Source organism: Balaenoptera ricei, chromosome 8 (assembly GCF_028023285.1).
Source record: "Balaenoptera ricei isolate mBalRic1 chromosome 8, mBalRic1.hap2, whole genome shotgun sequence".
NCBI classification, from domain to species: domain Eukaryota; kingdom Metazoa; phylum Chordata; class Mammalia; order Artiodactyla; family Balaenopteridae; genus Balaenoptera; species Balaenoptera ricei.
The window spans coordinates 46,396,645-46,417,201 of record NC_082646.1 but is presented as its reverse complement, the minus strand read 5'-3'; the positions used below and the strand labels follow the sequence as shown (position 1 = coordinate 46,417,201).

At 36.5% G+C, this 20,557-nt stretch overlaps 1 protein-coding gene across 4 annotated transcripts in view; it reads left to right on the top strand.

Moving 5' to 3' along the window:
* Positions 1-20,557, top strand: part of LOC132370501 (glutamate carboxypeptidase 2) — a 58,537-nt gene that overhangs the window by 18,085 nt on the left and 19,895 nt on the right. For all 4 annotated transcript variants that reach the window (XM_059930606.1, XM_059930605.1, XM_059930608.1 and 1 more), the window contains exons 5-10: positions 2,983-3,108; positions 4,206-4,392; positions 7,298-7,391; positions 18,117-18,215; positions 18,496-18,581; positions 20,161-20,280. In XM_059930606.1, coding sequence (XP_059786589.1) covers positions 2,983-3,108; positions 4,206-4,392; positions 7,298-7,391; positions 18,117-18,215; positions 18,496-18,581; positions 20,161-20,280 — 712 coding nt within the window. The remainder of the gene's footprint in view (positions 1-2,982; positions 3,109-4,205; positions 4,393-7,297; positions 7,392-18,116; positions 18,216-18,495; positions 18,582-20,160; positions 20,281-20,557) is intronic.

Below are 20,557 nucleotides of genomic sequence, written 5' to 3'. Positions count from 1 at the left end.
TATAAATAAAAAGTGAGGTAAAACTGCTTCTAAAAGTGTTAATATTTATAATGTGCTGGAAATTGCATGGTTCGCCACAACTTAAAGACATGACAAAAAATTTCAGATGTCAACTTAAAAATAAAGGAGGGGGGAGTACCTTCAAGATGGTGGAGGAGTAAGATGTGGAGATCACCTTCCTCCTCACAAATACATCAGAAATACATCTACATGTGGAACAACTCCTACAGAACACCTACAGAACGCTGGCAGAAGACGTCAGACCTCCCAAAAGGCAAGAAACTCCCCACGTACCTGGGTAGGGCAAAAGAAAAAAGGAAAAAGAGAGACAAAAGAATAGGGACGGGACCTGCACCAGTGGGAGGGAGCCGTGAAGGAGGAAAGGTGTCCACACACTAGGAGCCCCTTCTCAGGCGGAGACTGCGGGTGGCGGAGGGGGGAAGCTTCGGAGCCACGGAGGAGAGCGCAGCCACAGGGGTGCGGAGGGCAAAGCGGAGAGATTCCTGCACGGAGGATCGGTGCCGAGTAGCACTCACCGGCCCGAGAGGCTTGTCTGCTCCCCCGCCGGGGCGGGCGGGGCTGGGAGCTGAGGCTCGGGCTTCGGTCGGACCCCAGGGAGAAGACTGGGGTTGTCGGCGTGAACACAGCCTGAAGGGGTTAGCGCACCACAGCTAGCCAGGAGGTAGTCCAGGAAAAAGTCTGGAACTGCCTAAGGGTCAAAAGACCTCAGGGTGTGCGAGGAGAGGGGATTCAGAGCACCGCCTAAATGAGCTCCAGAGACGGGCACAAGCCTAGGACACCAGAGACGGGCATGAAATGCTAAGGCTGCTACTACAGCCACCAAGAATCCTGTGTGTCAAAAACAGAAATACATATCAATGGAACAGGATAGAAAGCCCAGAGATAAACCCACGCACATATGGACACCTTATCTTTGATAAAGGAGGCAAGAATATACAGTGGAGAAAAGACACCCTCTTCAATAAGTGGTGCTGGGAAAACTGGACAGCTACATGTAAAAGAATGAAATTAGAACACTCCCTAACACCATACACAAAAATAAACTCAAAATGGATTAAAGACCTAAATGTAAGGCCAGACACTATAAAACTCTTAGAGGAAAACATAGGCAGAACACTCTGACATAAATCACAGCAAGATCCCTTTTGACCCACCTCCTAGAGAAATGGAAATAAAAACACAAATAAACAAATGGGACCTAATGAAACTTAAAAGCTTTTGCACAGCAAAGGAGACCATAAACAAGACCAAAAGACAACCCTCAGAATGGGAGAAAATATTTGCAAGTGAAGCAACTGACAAAGGATTAATCTCCAAAATTTACAAGCAGCTCATGCAGCTCAATATCAAAAATCAAGCAACCCAATCCAAAAATGGGCAGAAGACCTAAACAGACATTTCTCCAAAGAAGATATACAGATTGCCAACAAACACATGAAAGAATGCTCAACATCACTAATCATTAGAGAAATGCAAATCAAAACTACAATTTGGTATCACCTCATACTGGTCAGAATGGCCATCATCAAAAAGTCTACAAACAATAAATGCTGGAGAGGGTGTGGGGAAAAGGGAACCCTCTTGCACTGTTGCTGGGATTGTAAATTGATACAGCCACTATGGAGAACAGTATGGAGGTTCCTTAAAAAATTAAAAAAGAACTACCATACATACGACCCAGCAATCCCACTACTGGGCATATACCCTGAGAAAACCATAATTCAAAAATAGACATGTATCACAATGTTTACTGCAGCACTGTTTATAATAGCCAGGACATGGAAGAAAACTAAGTGTCCATCAGCAGATGAATAGGTAAAGAAGATGTGGCACATATACACAATGGAATATTAGCCATAAAAAGAAACGAAATTGAGTTATTTGTAGTGAGGTGGATGGACCTAGAGTCTGTCATACAGAGTGAAGTAAGTCAGAAAGAGAAAAACAAATACTGTATGCTAGCACATATATATGGAATCTAAAAATTTTTTAAAAAGTGGTTCTGAAGAACCTAGGGGTAGGACAGGAATAAAGACACAGATGTAGAGAATGGACTTGAGGACACGGGGAGGAGGAAGGGTAACCTAGGACGAAGTGAGAGAGTGGCATGGACATATATACACTACCAAATGTAAAATAGATGGCTAGTGGGAAGCAGCCGCATAGCACAGGGAGATCAGCTCAGTGCTTTGTGACCACCTAGAGGGGTGGGATAGGGACGGTGGGAGGGAGACGCAAGAGGGAGGGGATATGGGGATATATGTATACGTACAGCTGATTCGCTTTGTTATACAGCAGAAACTAACACACCATTGTAAAGCAATTATACTCCAATAAAGATGTTTAAAAAAAATCCAAAAAATAATAATAAAAAATAAAGGAGGGATACATTTCTCTTCAAAAATAATCTAGGGAGTAGGTGAGCAAAAAAAATGTGTGAAGAACACTGATCTAATCTAACAGGCCATTTTACAAATGATAATGTTGATACTCCGAGATGTTAGAATACTCGCACGTAATCCTGAAGCCAGACCAGTAAAGCAGTATTACCTGACATTTCTTATTTACCTGGTGGTGTGAAGACCCATTGTGAATATACTTCAAAGAGAATACAGCTCTCATCTAGGGCTTTTTCACCTAGGGTATCTGGCCCCTTCCAAATTGCAGTGTGTATATTTACGTGCATTTTTCTGGCGAACGCTTCTATAGTTTTATGGTCACTTTACAGGAGACATCGACATAAACAAAACTTAATAGTTAATTCATAAGTCTCTACCCAGGTAATTGCCTTCTCAATTCAAGTTCATTTCTCTGTTGAATCTCTTACCTGAGGCTCATGCTTTTCTGACCCTCTTGCATACTCTTGTCTCTTACCTCTTTCAAAGATGTGAAACAGTCTTCACGCAGAAAAACCTCTTTTATTAAATCTTTCTTGTACTAAGTCATCCGTGATCTCAACAGGGTGACCTAGTCTATGTTAACTACGCACGAACTGAAGACTTCTTTAAGCTAGAGCGGGACATGAAAATTAATTGCTCTGGGAAGATTCTGATTGCCAGATATGGGAAAATTTTCAGAGGAAATAAGGTAAAAAATAATCTTTTTTTTCTTTTCCACAAAAATAAAAAGTTATATTGTATCTTACATGGGTAGAACCACATCCTTAAAACTTTTAGAGGACTGTGATCTTCTCATACTCTGTACCAGCCCACCTAATAGGGAGGATACATTTTCTAGCTTATAGACAGTGGTTTTAAACTGGGTCATTGGAATTCGGCCAGTGTAGAAGTTCAGGGAAACAGAGCAGGTTTTTTCCTTACCTACACATTATGCCTGTGGTCTACAAAGAAGCATGCATTTGATTTGTTGTTAACCTTCAGTATCTTTGTTTTAAATGTTACCTTTGAAAATATTTACTAAATTAAATTTTAGTATTAATTCTTGTTATAGGTAATGAGAGAAACCAATTTATACACAGCAGTTTTGAAAGTTACTATCACTTAATTTGGCTTGATTTGCTAATATTTTTTCTTCTTTTGTGGGAAGCTAAATTTCAGAAATATTCCCTCTCAACCATAGAAGAAATGGGAATCTAGTCTGTGGAGTCTACTTGCTTATTGTGCTTCTAGACTAGAGGAAGGAAATAGCACATACTCACTACCACTAATATGTACATTTTTTTAAAAAGATTAATTTATTTTTATTTTTGGCTGTGTTGGGTCCCCGTTTCTGTGCGAGGGCTTTCTCTAGTTGCGGCGAGCGGGGGCCACTCTTCATCGCGGTGCGCGGGCCTCTCACTATCGCGGCCTCTCTTGTTGCGGAGCACAGGCTCCAGACGCGCAGGCTCAGTAATTGTGGCGCACGGGCCCAGTTGCTCTGCGGCATGTGGGATCTCCCCAGACCAGGGCTCGAACCCGTGTCCCCTGCATTGGCAGGCAGACTCTCAACCACTGCGCCACCAGGGAAGCCCTATGTGTACATTTTTAAAATCTGCTGCTCTGATGGCTGATTCAGCCCTGGAAACTCATTTTTAGAGCTTGCAGTAGGAAAAAGAAAAAGCCAACTCTCTGTGAGATGTCCCTTGTTGTAAGTCTAAGGATAAAAGATTGAAGATGAGGTTTAGCTACTTATTTAAGAGTAATTTTGAGTAACCAACCTAAAATAAGAAAGACTGTCTTTTCCAGGTTAAAAATGCCCAGCTGGCTGGGGCCAAAGGGATCATTTTGTACTCAGATCCTGCTGATTACTTTGCTCCCGGGGTGGAGTCCTATCCAGCTGGTTGGAATCTTCCTGGAGGTGGTGTTCAGCGTGGAAATATCTTAAATCTTAATGGTGCAGGGGACCCTCTCACACCTGGCTACCCAGCAAATGGTGAGTGGCCAGGCCTTAATCATCACAAAAACCTTAACATTGTAAAGTGATTTTACCAAAGGATTTCCTTTGACACATGGATAAAGTATGTCTTTTTCTTGTTCTCTTTGTATCTAAGAATAAAGGATTTTGAACTCAGAAAATTGTTGGTTCAGGTCCCTTATCCCTTCTTTGGAATCCTTGGGTCTGATAGGTTTTGAAATGCAGACATTTTCAGATATTTAAAAGTAATATGGTGCATATACCATTTCTTGCATAACATTCACATAGGAGGCTGGAGCCTAAAATGGGAAGCAAGCATGTAAATATTTATGCAGTAAAATGTATGAATAATCATATTAAGCAGAGGAATGTGAGTAATATAAATAGTCTGTCTACTCAAGTCAGATCTTGCTTCCAAATTAGTTTACATCAGATCATGTTTTGCTGACAAGTAAATTCCCCCCAATTAATGGATTTCACAGTTTTTTAAATTTCTAGTTGTAGATAAGGGATAGTAGAACAAAAGAAGTTCTATAAATCCCTGAAATGACATTTAGAATTTAGAGCCTAGAAAATGCTTATTGTATCATTGCTGTATAAAGACAATAGTGATCACTTTCAAGGAGTATTTCCTAAATGCTAGCTCTTTACATGCATTAACAACCCTATAAGCTTTGTTGTGTTATTATCTCTACTTGACAGAGGAGGGAAGCGAGACTAGAAGTAAGCAATCTCTGCCCTAGACCATCACACCACTAAATGAGGAGTGGGGATTCAAATTCAGATGGTCTGGCTCCAGCCCACATGTTTGTCTTATGCTGAAATGCTCTGCTGTAAAACAATAGGTCATTAACAAAGGGAGCTAATTTATTTTGAATGTACTCAGCTAGTTGATGACATTTACAAAAATCTGTGATCATTTAATTTGTGTGGTTTAAAACTAAGGTGTGTACCTTGGATAAAATAGGTTACCAAAGTATCCATGGCATTTCCATATTTATATTTCATCTGGATTTTCTATCAAATTGTAAACTCCTTTAAAGTTTATGCATTTTGGCTTCGTAAATCGTCTTGGAATATAGTACATTATCATAGATTTTTTTTAAGCAATACATATTATCCTATAATAAAATCACATAAGTCTACCTGAACTTTACTTACTTAGCCTTTTTATTCCCAAGTTTTGAAAAGTGCAACTTCTCCCCAGCTCTGTTGGTTATATAAAGTTAAAATTGTGAACATAAAATAAGATTAACTGGACTATTTCTGTTTATTATCCTCAAATTTAAAAGATGACATTGTAGAAAGAAAAATCATGTTATCCCTGTGAGGCTTGCATTTGTTGAATTCCCTTTTGTACCCTATTTTTTTTCTTTTCCTTTTAATTTTACTTTTTATTATGGAATAGTTCTAACATACAAAAAAATAGAGAAAATTATCACCACTTTGTCAATCTTATTTTATCTCTTCATCTTCCCTTTTTGCATTATTACCCTAAAGAATTTTAAAACAAATCCCATGCAACATATTATTATGTCATTTTACTATAAAAAGAATAGCTTTTGCAGTTACCTAAAGCTCTTATAATTCAAAATTTTGAAGAAAAAAATGGAAAAATAGCTCTTATTTTTCTTAAATCTGAAGAAATGACAGAAAATGTGTTTTTATTTTGAGGTAGAGTTTACATGTAACAAAATGCCCAGGTCTTGAGTTAATTTAATAAATTTTTTAAATTGCATGTATCTGTATCACTCAAAATAAGATATAGGACATTTCTATGACTCCAGAAAGTTCTCTGTTGCCCCTTTCTGGTCAATTTTTACCATATCCCCCTAGAAGCAACCACTTTCTGATATCTGTCATCATTGATTAGTTTGGTTTTCAACTTCATATAAATGGAATCAGATAGTAACTATTCTTTTGTGTGTTGGTGGAAAATCAAATAACAGTCAAGCTAAGAAGAAAGAAAAGAGAATTTTATTTGAGTCACACTGAGGATTATAACCCAGGGGACAGATTTGCAGAAGCTCTGAGAACTGTTCTATTGGTCAGGAGTTAGAGATGCAATTTTATACATTTCTGAGACAAAGAATTTATGTGTTATATTGACAGGTTAGCATTCTACATAAAGTTGATCAAAGATGTTTTGGTCAATACAACTCCCTGTATGGGATGAAAAAGAAATTAAAATAACCTTAAAATTACAATGCTGGTGTCTGAATAAAGTGACCATTTTTCTTAAAGGTTGATTACATCCTCCTGTTTGAGGAGGTCTGGTTAATGTACAATACAGATGCACATTGCACATTGGGAAAGGCCTGCCACAAAGTGGGCATATTATTTTTTTCTTTCTTAGTTTGATTTTCCAGTCATAGAAAAATTTATGATCTTTCCTTATCATTTGCCTTGCTGCTCTCACTCAGTACAACGATTAGAGGTTAGTCATGTTGCTGTGTGTGTTAATAGTTTCTTCCCTTTAATTGCTGAGTAGAATTCTATTATGGGACTGTTCTACAAATTGCTTATTCATTCTCCTGTTTACAAACAGCTGGACTGTGTGTGTCCCATATGGGCTACCTAGATTCAGCTGCTATGAGCAATTTTGTGCAGGTCTTTTTGTGGACATATGTTTCCATCTTTCTTGGGTAAGTAACTAGGAGTGTAATTGTTCTGCCATAGGGCATAATTCTGTATAACATTACTTTTCAAAGAAGTTATTTAAAGTGACTCTCTAATTATACACTCTTACAAGATTGTATGAGAGTTTCAGTTGCTCCACATTTTCGCTAACAATTTGAAGCTCTGTCTTTTTAATTGTAACAGTTCTAGTAGATGCAATTTAAGAATGTGTTTAATGTGATTTACAGAGAACATTTTGAAAGGGATTCCATTTTTATTAGAAGTATGTTCAACTTTTTTTCAGAATATGCTTATAGACGTGAAATCGCAGAGGCTGTCGGTCTTCCAAATATTCCTGTTCATCCAATTGGATACTATGATGCACAGAAGCTCCTACAGTAAGTTTGTAAGAAACAAACAGATGGCTATTGGGGTAATTCTCTTTACTGGCCATCTTCAACTTTCATGCTTTTATCTCCATTATTTGATACTGAAGTTTTCTGTGCGCAATTTTTACCACACCCCCCTAGAAGCAACCACTTTCTGATATCTATCATCATTGATTAGTTTGGTTTTGAACTTGATATAAGTCGAATCAGATAGTATCCATTCTTTTGTGTGTTGGTGGAAAATTAAATAAGCATACAATTTTATCACCATTTTATAGAACAATGGTTCTAACCTGGGATTTGCTTTAAATACTGGTATCCAGTGTGTGACAGCCATGAAAGTGAGTCTTTCAGATCATCAGCTGTGGGGAGTGTAATTGATAAGGTGCTCCACTGTGTTTTGAAATCCATTACCCTGTTTGTGTCAAGGCCATGCTTCCCATAGATGCTCCCAGTCAGTAACTAAATGTAGCAAGGGTATTAAATGAGGCCCAATACTGGGAGGCATGGGACTCCTCTGATGGGAGACTGGCTCAGGACTCTCTGACAGCCTTGCTATCAAGGGATTCTGCCACCAGCACTCTTCTTTCTTCTCTTTCTTGTTTACCCCATTTCTGACCAGCATTGCAGTCTGATGGCTTTCTCAGACTCTCTTAGCTCCCTTGCTATTTCCTTCACACGCCTTTCCCCTAATAAATCTCTTACTTATTGAAACCTCTTATTGTCTACTTCTTGGTGGACCTGGAATAATGCCCTTTGAAAGCATCTTCCACTGATTTTCATCTTTATCCATTCCTCTTCTTCCTCTGTTTTCACTACTGAAGCTTCTCCAAAGTTGTTATTGTTTAACCTGCCATTGGAGCTCTTTCCTCTTTCCTGTCCCGCTTTCTCCCATCTGCATGTCCCTTCTTCTCCATTATCCTTGAGGAGGGGAGAGAGCACTGACTTCTCTGAAAGTAGAATCACTGGAGACCAAAGCATCTGGACAGTTAGTCCCTTTTCTTCTTTGAGTTTAAGATATTCTTAATCATTTTATTCTAGAATGTATAAGAAAACTTTTTTATGACCTAGTTCAGTGCCCTCATTTTTACAGGTGAGGAGGCTGTCATCAGAGAATTGGAGGTGTCTGTCCAATTTAAGGGCAGATTAAGGAAGAGCAAGCGCCCTGGTCTCTTTTTCTTTTGAGCTCTTAGCTTTACCACATGGGTTAGGATTCAGGATGGGGCACAACTTTTGAGGGCACCACAGACTATGTGTTTGTGTAAATATAAAGTCTAAATATTCATTATATTTAAAAGATGAACGTGATTGTAGCTTTACTTGTGATAGCGGAAAATTGTAAACAACACAAATCTTCAATAATTGATAAGTAGTTAAATATATTACTGTCTATGACAGTACATGAAGCCATTAAAATATATGTTGTACAAGAGTATTTAACAATGTGGGTACATGCTTATTCTATACTATTAAATGGAAAAAGTAGATTTCAAATATATATATATATATAATATTATATATATATATAAAATAATCCCTAAATTATAAGTTTAAAAAAGTGAACCCATATTATCTTTGTAGTTAGAAAAAGAGTGCATGGAAGGAAAGAAGGAAGGATCATACAGAATTGGACGTGAGGTTTATTTAACCATGTCTACCATTTGACTGCTCTGGTAAACTAGTTGAATTTGGCTATGCCCTAACTGGGTAGTAGAATTATTAATATTTGATCAAAAAAATTACCAAATGTATTTAAGTCAGCTCTAGTAAGTCATTTTGTAAATGCAATCATCATTAAATAACATAAATTCTATGGAAGTATATTTTGCATTCAAAACACCATGATTAAAAATGAATTTTGGATGTACAGAAATGTATTAAAAATGTATTTGGAAGGAGGAGATGATCTGTGTATACTAAAAGCAATAATATAGTTTCTGTTTCACCATCCATACCTTCTAAGGTATAGTGAAACATTCTACAGACTGGAATTTAGTCATAAAATATTTTAAGAACATGTAATTTGTTTATGAATTTCATTGGGAGTATTTACTCCCTCTGCATAATTATCTAGGGAGTGTGATATCTACGTATCCATTATAGTCAGTTCTCATATTCCCACAAATGGTTAGTAGTGTAACATTATGTATTAATTAGAATAGACAGTATTTTACAAATTGGATGTATCATAAAATGAAAGTTTCTTAATAAGTATATGAGAAGAAGAGGAGAGACATAAAGTTATATAACGGCCCAGGTATGCCGAGAACTTTAATAAAAAGTTGATGAAATGTGAATTATAGAAAAAAGAAAATTGTGTTTACCTAGGTGGGAGAAAAGGGGAACAGTGTGTATGTTCTTTCTTCTTCTTTTCTGCATTTGTACTGAAGGGAATGTGGTTACATGGTTTCTCTTTGTCTCCCTGAGTAACTACCAGGATTATAATGACAGCAACGACAATAATAATAAAGACAATGATAATAGCATCTAACATGCAGAGAGTGCTAATTATATTCTAGCACTTACTTTTTGCTAAATGATTTACATACTGTTTATCAATTCACCCATAAAACAACTACATGAGTTAGTATTGTGATAACTAATTTTACAAATAAAGAAATCAAAGTTCAGAGAGTATGTGATAGATCTGGGACCCAAACTCATGTCTGATGTAAAAGACAACTTTGTTGAGCATCACTTATGCTCTATTCAACAGCACAAGCATTTAGTAGGCACCTTTTTGTCAAGGCACTGTCTCATTCTTGTGTCTCTGCTCAGAAGACCTTTAATGGCTTCCTACAGCCTGTCCACTCAAGGTACACTTATGGAATGGCTTCTTTTTGTCAAGCACTGTGGTAAAAGTATGATTTATATATAGGTTTTGTTCTCAGGGCCCTCAAAATATAGTATAGAAGCTCACAGCTTAATAGAGGCTACATGACAAACCACGAAATTCTAGCACATCATTTTCTGCCCATCTAGCTTGTTCCTAATTTTTAAGAATTAAACTCATGATTTTGAGATAACTGTGACTCACATGCATCTGTAAGTAGTACTAAAGAGTCCCTCTAGGCCATTTACCCAGCTTTCCCCAATGGTAACATCTTGCAAAGTATAGTACAATATCACAACCAAAATATTGATATATATTTTTTTATAGTCATGACACAAAACATTTCCATCGTTACCAGGATCCCTCATGTGACCCTTTTAGCCACACCCACTCCTTTCCTGTCCCCCTCCATCCATACCCTCTGACCTTAACTCCTAGCAACTACTAATCTGTTCACCATTTCTATAATTTCATCATTTTAAGAATGTTATATAAATGTATACCCTTGTGGGATTTTTCTTCACTCAGCATAATTCTCTGGAGATTTGTTCAAGTTGTCGTATATATAGTTTGTTTTCTTTTTAATACTGAGGAGTGTTCCATTGTATTTGGTATCACAGTTTGTTTCACCATTCGAAGGACAACTAGTTTGTAGCTATTATGAATAAAGCTGCTACAGATAATCGTGTGCAGATTTGTGTGTCAACATAAGTTTTCATTTCTCTGGAGTGCAATTGCCGGGTCATATGATAATAGCATGTTTACTTTTTTAAGAATCTGACAAACTTTTTCCATAGCGGTTGTATCCTTTTACATCCTACCAGCAATATAAAAAAAATACAGGTCTTCCAATCCTTTTATAAGCACTTGTATTCTGACATCAGAAAATATTTCAGGTTTGTCTTGTATTTTCTTTCAATATTTCTAGTTTTCTGATAATTTTCATCATGAATGGATGTTGAATTTTCCCCAGTGTTTTATTGTTGCTGTGGTTGTTTATTTTCTGCATCAATTATTCTGATCATGTGGTTTTTCTTTAGCCTGTTAATGTGGTATATTACACTTTTTGATTTTTGTATGTAGTATCAGTCTTGCATTCATGGAATAAATCTCACTTGGTCATGGTGTATAATCCTTTCAAAATGCTATTGAATTTGGTTTTCTAGTATTTTATTAATGATTTTTGTGTCAATATTCATATTTATCTTTAGTTTCCTTGTGATTTCTTTATCTGGTTTTGGTATCATGGTAATGTTTGTTGCATAGGGTAACTTTAGAAATGTTCCTTCTGTTTTTTCTAAAGAGCATGTGAAGGATTGGTGTTTATTCTTTATTGATTGGTAGCATTCAGCAGTGAAGCCATATGGGCTTCTCTTTCTGAGAAGTTTTGATTACTTGTTATAGCCTACTTACATTTTCTCTTTCTTCAGTTTTGGTAGTTTATATCTTTTCAGGAATTCATTTCATTGAGGTTAATTTGTTGGTATATAATTGTTTATAGTGTTCCCTTATAATCCTTTTTATTTCTGTAAAGTCAATAGTAGTATTCCCTCTTTTGTTCCTGATTTTCAGTCTTCTCCCCTTTTTTTCTTGGTCAGTCTAGCTAATGATTTGTCAATTTTGTTGATCTTTTCAAAGAACCAACTTTTGCTTTCATTCATTTTTCTTTATTTTTTTTTCTAGTTTCTATTTTGTTATTTTTGCTCCAGTCTTTATTATTGCCTTTCTTATGCTTGATATGAATTTAGCTTGCTTTCCATTGTTGAATTTCTTTAGGTGGAAGATTAGTTTATTGATTTGATAGCTTCCTAGTTTTTTAATATAGGTGTTTACAGCTATATATTTCCCTCTAAACACTGTTTTAACTGCATCTCATAACTTTTGGTGTCTTATGTCTTCATTTTTATGTATCTCAAAGTATTTTCTATTTACTCTTGTGATTTTTTTCTATGAGCCATTGCTTATTTAGAGTCAATTGTTTAATTTTCATATATTTGCAAATTTTCCAAATTTTTTTCTGTTATTTTTTTTCCTCAGAAGTTTAATTGCCTAGCAACACATTATCATAAATCGCTCTCAAATTAATTCTTTAGCTTCAGTGCAGAATCATTTATTAATGATGATGGCAGTCAGCATCCATACATGGCTATTCTTAGAACACTGCTGTCTTCTTTTTTTCCTTTCTCTCTTTTTTTTTTTATTGGAGTATAATTACTTTACAATGTTGTGTTAGTTTCTGCTGTACAGCAAAGTGAATCAGCTATATGTATATGTATATCCCCATATCCCTTCCCTCTTGGACCTCCCTTCCACCATCCCCCCATCCCACCCATCTAGGTCATCACAGAGCACTGAGCTGAGCTCCCTGTGCTGTACAGCAGGTTCCCACTAGCAGTCTATTTTACACATGGTAGTGTATATATGTCAATCCTAATCTCCCAGTTCATCCCATCCTCCCCTTCCCCCAATGTGTCCACCATCCATTCTCTATGTCAGCCTCTCCATTGCTGCCTTGCAAATGGGTTCATTGGTACCATTTTTCTGGATTCCACATATATGCATTAATATATGATATTTGTTTTTCTCTTTCTGACTTACTTCACTCTGTATGACAGACTCTAGGTCCATGCACATCTCTACAAATGACCCATTTTCATTCCTTTTTATAGCTGAGTAATATTCCATTGTATATATGTACCACATCTTCTTTATCCATTCATCTGATGATAGACATTTAGGTTGCTTCCATGTCCTGGTGGTTGTAAACAGTGCTGCAATAAACATTGGGGTGCATGTGTTTTTTTGAATTATGGTTTTCTCAGGGTATGTGCCTAGTAGTGGGATTGCTGGGTCATATGGTAGTTCTATTTTTAGTTTTTTAAGGAACCTCCGTACTGTTCTCCATAGTGGCTGTATCAATTTACAATCCCAGCAACAGTGCAAGAGGGTTCCCTTTTCTCCACACCCTCTCCAGCATTTATCGTTTGTAGACTTTTTGATGATGGCCATTCTGACCAGTGTGAGGTGATATCTCATTGTAGTTTTGATTTGCATTTCTCTAATGATTAGTGATGTTGAGCGTCCTTTCATGTGTTTGTTGGCAATCTGTATATCTTCTTTGGAGAAATGTCTATTTAGGTCTTCTGCCCATTTTTGGATTGGGTTGTTTGGTTTTTTATATTGAGCTGCATGAGCTGCTTGTATATTTTGGAGATTAATCCTTTGTCAGTTGCTTCATTTGCAAATATTTTCTCCGATTCTGAGGGTTGTCTTTTCGTCTTGTTTATGATTTCCTTTGCTGTGCAAAAGCTTTTAAGTGCAATTAGGACCCATTTGTTTATTTTTGTTTTTATTTTCATTACTCTAGGAAGTGGATACTGTGATTTATGTTTTTCCTGTGTTTTCCTCTGAGAGTTTTATAGTATCCTGTCTTACATTTAGGTCTTTAATTCATTTTGAGTTTATTTTTGTGTATGGTGTTAAGGAGTGTTCTAATTTCATTCTCTTACATGTGGCTGTCCAGTTTTCCCAGCACCACTTATTGAAGAGAGTGTCTTTTCTCCATTGTGTATTCTTGCCTCCTTTGTCATAGATTAGATGAACATAGGTACATGGGTTTATCTCTGGGCTTTTTATCCTGTTCCATTCATCTATATTTCTGTTTTTGAGCCAGTACCTTACTGTCTTGATTACTGTAGCTTTGTAGTATAGTCTGAAGTCAGGGAGCCTGATTCCTCCAGCTCTGTTTTTCATTCTCAAGATTGCTTTGGCTATTCGGAGTCTTTTGTGTTTTCATACAAACTGTAAAATTTTTTGTTCTAATTCTTTGAAAAATGCCATTGGTAATTTGATATTGATTGCAATGAATCTGTAGATTGCTTTGGGTAGTATAGTCATTTTCACAATATATATTCTTCTAATCTAAGAACATGGTATATCTCTCATCTGTTTGTGTCATCTTTGATTTCTTTCATCAGTGTTGTATAGTCTTCTGAGTACCGGTCGTTTGCCTCCTTAGGTAGGTTTATTCCTAGATATTTTATTATTTTTGATGCAATGGTAAATGGGATTGTTTCCTTAATTTCTGATCTTTCATTGTTAGTGTATAGGAATGCAAGAGATTTCTGTGCATTAATTTTGTATCCTGCAACTTTACCAAATTCATTGATTAGCTCTAGTAGTTTTCTGGTGGCATCTTTAGGATTTTCTATGTATAGTATCATGTCATCTGCAAACAGTGACAGTTTTACTTCTTCTTTTCCAATTTGTATCCTTTCATTTCTTTTTCCTTTCTGGTTTCCAAGGCTCGGACTTCCAAAACTATGTTGAATAATAGTGGTGAGAGTGGACATCCTTGTCTTGCTCCTGATCTTAGAGGAAATGCTTTCAATTTTTCACGATTGAGAATGATGTTTGCTGTGGGTTTGTCATATATGGTCTTTATTATGTTGAGGTAGGTTCCCTCTATGCCCACTTTCTGGAGAGTTTTTATCATAAATGGGTGTTGAATTTTGTCAAAAGCTTTTTCTGCATCTATTGAGATGATCATATGGTGTTTATTCTTTAATTTGTTAATATGGTGTATCACATTGCTTGATTTGCATATATTGAAGAATCCTTGCTTACTAAATTCTTTATACTATAGTTGGGTTAGTAAAAGGTTTGTATGATTAATAAAGAGATGATATGATTTCAGCCTTTTAAATTTATTGAGTTTTTTTATAGCCTAATATATGGTCTATCCTGAAAATTGTCCTAGGTGCACTTGAATATGTATACTATTCAAGTATGTATTCATACTCAAGGCTTTTGTTGGGCAACGTGTTTTATATGTGCCACTTGGCTTTTCTGGTTTGCCAGCTTCTTCAGCTCTATGTATGAGATATGAGAGCCCACATGAAAACCCAAGGAACTCACCACTTTTTCATTTCTTGTACCCTGAGGTCCTGAGCTGGTTTATTTTCTTTTCTCCACCTTTCAGAGTCTCATGTTTATTTTTCATATATTTATAGTCCAGGGAATTTAGCTGTACTCAGCAGGATGAATAGGGTAAAATGCATGTTCTCAGAAGCAAAGTCTCACTACTTTTCAAGCTTCTCTGTTATGGTATCCTAATCATCTTATACCCCAGCCAGATTAATCACCATACCTTACTTTTGCTTTGACTCTTCAGCCTTCATGCCTGTTTACATCATACATTGTACCTGGAATGCTCTTTACCTCCATCTTCCCTGCCCACATCTTACTCATTCTTTAAAAATCCAGATAAGTGAAACCTCCTGTAGAACGAAAATTATTTCTTTTTTTTTTTTTTTTTAATGTCTGAAACATTTATATTAACATATTTCCATACATATTTCCATACAAGTACAAATATAAGATTTTTAGAAATCTCATGTAATGTCTGAAACATTTATATTAACATATTTCCACGAAAATTATTTCTGATCCTACAAGGGGAATTAAGCTCTCTTTTCTCCTTCAGAACTTTATCTATCATATATCATGCTCTGTTTTATATCTATCTTTTTCTGACTTATAAACTCTTTGGTAGAATGACCATGTCTTATACATATTTGTATTCCTTAGTGAGTACAATACAGTACCTTGAGCATTATAGAGAATAAGTCTCTGCTAAATGAACAAATAAAGTTTAATATGCTACACAATATAGATTTTTAAATTCAGTGTTGTTTATAGATATTTATTGAGCATCTATGCTCTATCAAATCCTTTCAAGGACATTTCCAATATTATATTTTCTGAAATTTCTATGATTTGAAATTTAAATATTCAACCTTTTAATTTGCACAGAATTTATTTTTTATTTATAGAGTGAAAGAGGGACCTAAAGAAAATTATATCCCTGATTAATTATCCCAGTGAAATTTAGTGACTAAAATCTCTGTTCTCCATAGATGTGTGATATTTTCTTGTCCTTGTGGGGGGCACTGTAATCTTGGCTTTATATTTTATTATTTTCTGGGAATATGGACTCTTCATTACCTTCCTTATAATATGTAATTGACTTCCTGATGAATTTGCACCTTGTTTTGTTTTTCATATTTTTATTTTGAAAAGGAAATACATTTACACAGTTCAAAGTTCAAAGGGGTATACAATAAAAAGTTTCCCTCCTACCCATTTCCATCCCAAAGGCAATCAATGTTATTAGTCTGCAATATACTACTATAAAAATATTTTATGTATAATCAAGTATATGTATATTCTTCACTTGGCTTCTACCATTTTTTGTATACATAATACTCTGCTAGTTTGACTATTCATTATGATATTTAACAATGTATAATGCCCCTTCATTTTACTTGATGCTTTTCATGTGAAATTTTATTGTATATAGATAAATAAATTATATAGTATATTACATGAAATTATGTTTATTAAACAAACTCCCTCATGAGATAGGAAAAAAACAGAGTAAATATTTACTCTCTGATAGAGCATTTTAAAACAAAATATTATTTATACTTAGTTTTCCATGAGAAGATAATCATATTGATGTAGTTTTGCACATAAAATATATTCTAGGTCAAGCTGAGCTATTCACATTACCTTAACTGAGTAGGCAGGGAATAAGTACCCGTGCGCAGGCACAGAAAAAAGGAGGAAACTACAGAAAATGTTTCACTGTAAATCATAGGGTGCATACAGGTGTGTGGACCAGAGATGGAGCCATAAAAGGCAGATTGATGTTTTTCACTCTCTTAAGTTTGTCTGGAGCTATCTTCTTCTATCTGCTTCTAGGTAGCAAAAGTACATTTGGTCTTCATGCCCAAATCAAGAATAAATCAGTCTATGCTCTTAAACAGTAAAGGAAGATATGCTGAAATGAAACAGCAAGAACCTCACCATTCCACAGATATTATCATATTATTTTTCTCAATCACCTGATGAGAGATAACCAGGGCTAGTGGTATATATGGGCTGGTCCACCTGAATCTTTCCACCTTTTTGAATTAAAAAAATAAATAGTGTATAAAGCTTTGAGGGGCTGTTGGTTGAAGTGACATCCCTTCCTTCGCCCTTCCTCCCTCCCTAATAGATGTGTGCAAAAGTACTTTGCAAAGGATGACCATACATGTGTTTGGGAATGTATTTATCAGTGGGAGAAATAACACAATGGGAAATTCCAAAGAGTTTGACATCTGCTGTTTCTTCAGAGCATGCTCTTGAGAGCACTTTTCACATGGTTTACTGTTGGAAACTGGTAACACAGAGTCCAAATTCTTGCCAACTGTTTGAATCTCGATTGTACCACTAATCAGCTGCTTGACTTTGGGCATGTTACCTAATCTCTCTAAGCCTCACCCTCCTTATCTTTGAAGTGGGGAGTAATAGCAGAACCACCTCATAAGAGGTGTATTAAGAGTTAAGGGCTTCCCTGGTGGCGCAGTGGTTGGGAATCTGCCTGCCAATGCAGGGCACACGGGTTCGAGCCCTGGTCTGGGAAGATCCCACATGCCGCGGAGCAACTAAACCCGTGTGCCACAACTACTGAGCCTGCGCGTCTGGAGCCTGTGCTCCGCAACAAGAGAGGCCGCGATAGTGAGAGGCCCGCGCACCGCGATGAAGAGTGGCCCCCGCTCGCCGCAACTAGAGAAAGCCCTCGCATAGAAACGAGGACCCAACACAGCCAAAAATAAATAAATAAATAAATAAATAAATAAATAAATAAAAGGCAGTGTAATACGAGATTAATCTACTAAAAAAAAAAAAAAAAAAAAAAGAGTTAAATGGCATATCCCTATGCAAAGCACTTTGTACTACCATGACTCATAGAAGCTATTATGAGCAGGCACTCAAGAAAACAAGTTCAAGGACATTGTAACTTATAACTTCAAAGGTTTCCTTCAGCTAATAATATTTTTTGTGTTCAACAGAAAAATGGGTGGATCAGCACCACCGGATTACAGCTGGAAAGGAAGTCTCCAAGTGCCCTACAATGTGGGACCTGGATTTACTGGAAACTTCTCTACCCAGTTAAGAGACTATTTCTATTATAACTCTCTTTAGGGGGAGGAAACCTTTTTCAAAAAACAATTACAGAGGATGACTGAAAAGTAAAATCTACTACCAGCAGGAGACATAACAACAGGTTGAAAAGGGGAATACGCATATATCCTCACAATTGGACAATTGGTCAATGTAATTATTGCCTGTGCGCATTTAGAAATATTCAAAACAATGTCAGATTTAAAAATTGTGGGTGGCAAGCTGTTAACCAGTATTTTTAGCCTGTGCCCTTTATTTTTGCATTAGAAAAGTCAAGATGCACATCCATTCCAACAATAAAGTGAAAAGAATTTACAATGTGATTGGAACTCTCAGAGGGGCAGTGGAGCCAGGTAAATTGATCATTTGCTCAGCAAATATCGATCGGGCAATTCTTCGGTGCCAGGTACTGCTCTGAGCTCTGGGAATGTAAGGTGAACAAAGCAAAGCAACTCTTTGTCCTAATGGAACTCACATAAACACAAAATAGATCAATAGGAGGTAACTTTACATTGTGATGCATGTTGTGAAGAAAGTAAATGTTGGGACTAGATTGGTCAGATGACCAAGGTTGTTGATAAACTATGCATGCTTCAATTAAAGGACCAAGGGAGGAAGAGCAGGGAGAGATGGTTTACAGGTGTTTAATCTGAGCTTTCTGGATTTCTTTACCACATATTTTGCCTGGAGAAATATCTTCATTACAACGATAAGTAACACTCTTAGAAAATTAAGATAACCTGAAGTTAATGAATCCTTTACATGGTTTTTTTTTTACACTGGAATGGGTGGAATATATATACACGTGATTTCCATATGATTTCAGATAACCTGCTCAATGATACATTTGAAAATAATCTTACTTTATTATGTTTGATTCCTTAGGAACTATATGGTTATATTTCCTACCCAAACAGACAGAATTAAACTGAATATCTTTTGTACAAGCAGCCAGTACTTTCTTTCAGGGATAAAGAATATTGATATGCTTCCAATGAGCACTAAACAATGTACAACTGGCTATTTATTGAATCTCACTGAGTACATATTTTGTGCCAGCTCTGTGCTAGGCTTTGGGGATGGAGGGATTTTTAAAAAAGACACAGACCAGAGACAAGAAGACCCCTACACTGAAGTGTGGTAAATGCTTTTTTTAAATCCTTTTACTTTTTTTTGCATGCAGGCTTTTCTCTAGTTGAGGCGAGCGGGGGCTACTCTTTGTTGCGGGGTGCAGGCTTCTCATTGCAGTGGCTTCTCTTGTTGTGGAGCACGGGCTCTAGACTCCCGGGCTCAGCAGTTGTGGCGCACGGGCTTAGTTGCCCTGTGGCATGTGGGGTCTTCCCGGACCAGGGCTTGAACCCGTGTCCCCTGCATTGGCAGGTAGATTCTTAACCACTGCGCCACCAGGGAAGCCCCATGGTAAATGCTTTATCAATATGAAAAGACTGCCCAGAAAGCTGGATAGGGGTGCGATTCCCTCTCCCTGTAGAAAATAGGAACAGATCATAGAGAGGTAGAATCTTTGAGCTGTACCTTAAAAACTAAGTAGAAGGAGTAGGAAGTGGAGAAATCGTTATTTGGCCACTGTGTTCTCTTACTCTGAAAATACTGGAAACATAGTGTAAATAGGTAAGAGAGGAGTAACAGAGAATTATACAAAGAAATGGATAAGGATACTTTTATACTCACTTATCATTACTTATATACTTATAATTACTGTAATTAATTGAAGTATACATTTGCTTATCACATTCATATTTTCTTCATACATCAAATTCAGAACAAAGTGATATATTTACAAAAGTCTTCAGGAACCTTTGCTATCTTAACTTGAGTCCTGAGTGCTTTGTGTTTAGATGCTATTGAGTCATTTGCAATTTTCCTCTATTCTTGACCTGGAATGGCAAGTAATTTTGCAATGATGCTTTCTAGACAGGTATGTCATTCTTGGAGGTCACCGTGACTCTTGGGTATTTGGTGGCATTGACCCTCAGAGTGGAGCAGCTGTTGTTCATGAAATTGTCAGGAGTTTTGGAAAGCTGAAAAAAGAAGGTAATGTAAACAAAAAGTAAAAAGACCATGTTTTCTGAATCTCAGTTTGGTCCTCAGTAAAGTGAGTATAAAAATACCACCTCATAGGTTTGTGTGAAACACAACAGAGAGGCTGCATGCAAATTATATCATCTTAGTAGCATAGAGTACTTAGTAGTGCTTAATAGCAGAGCGTAGCTTTCAATAACTAGCAGCTATATTACTTATGTTGGTTAATGATATTGTTTATTCATTTTTATATATTCATTTTTAATAATTCATTTATTTATATAATAAA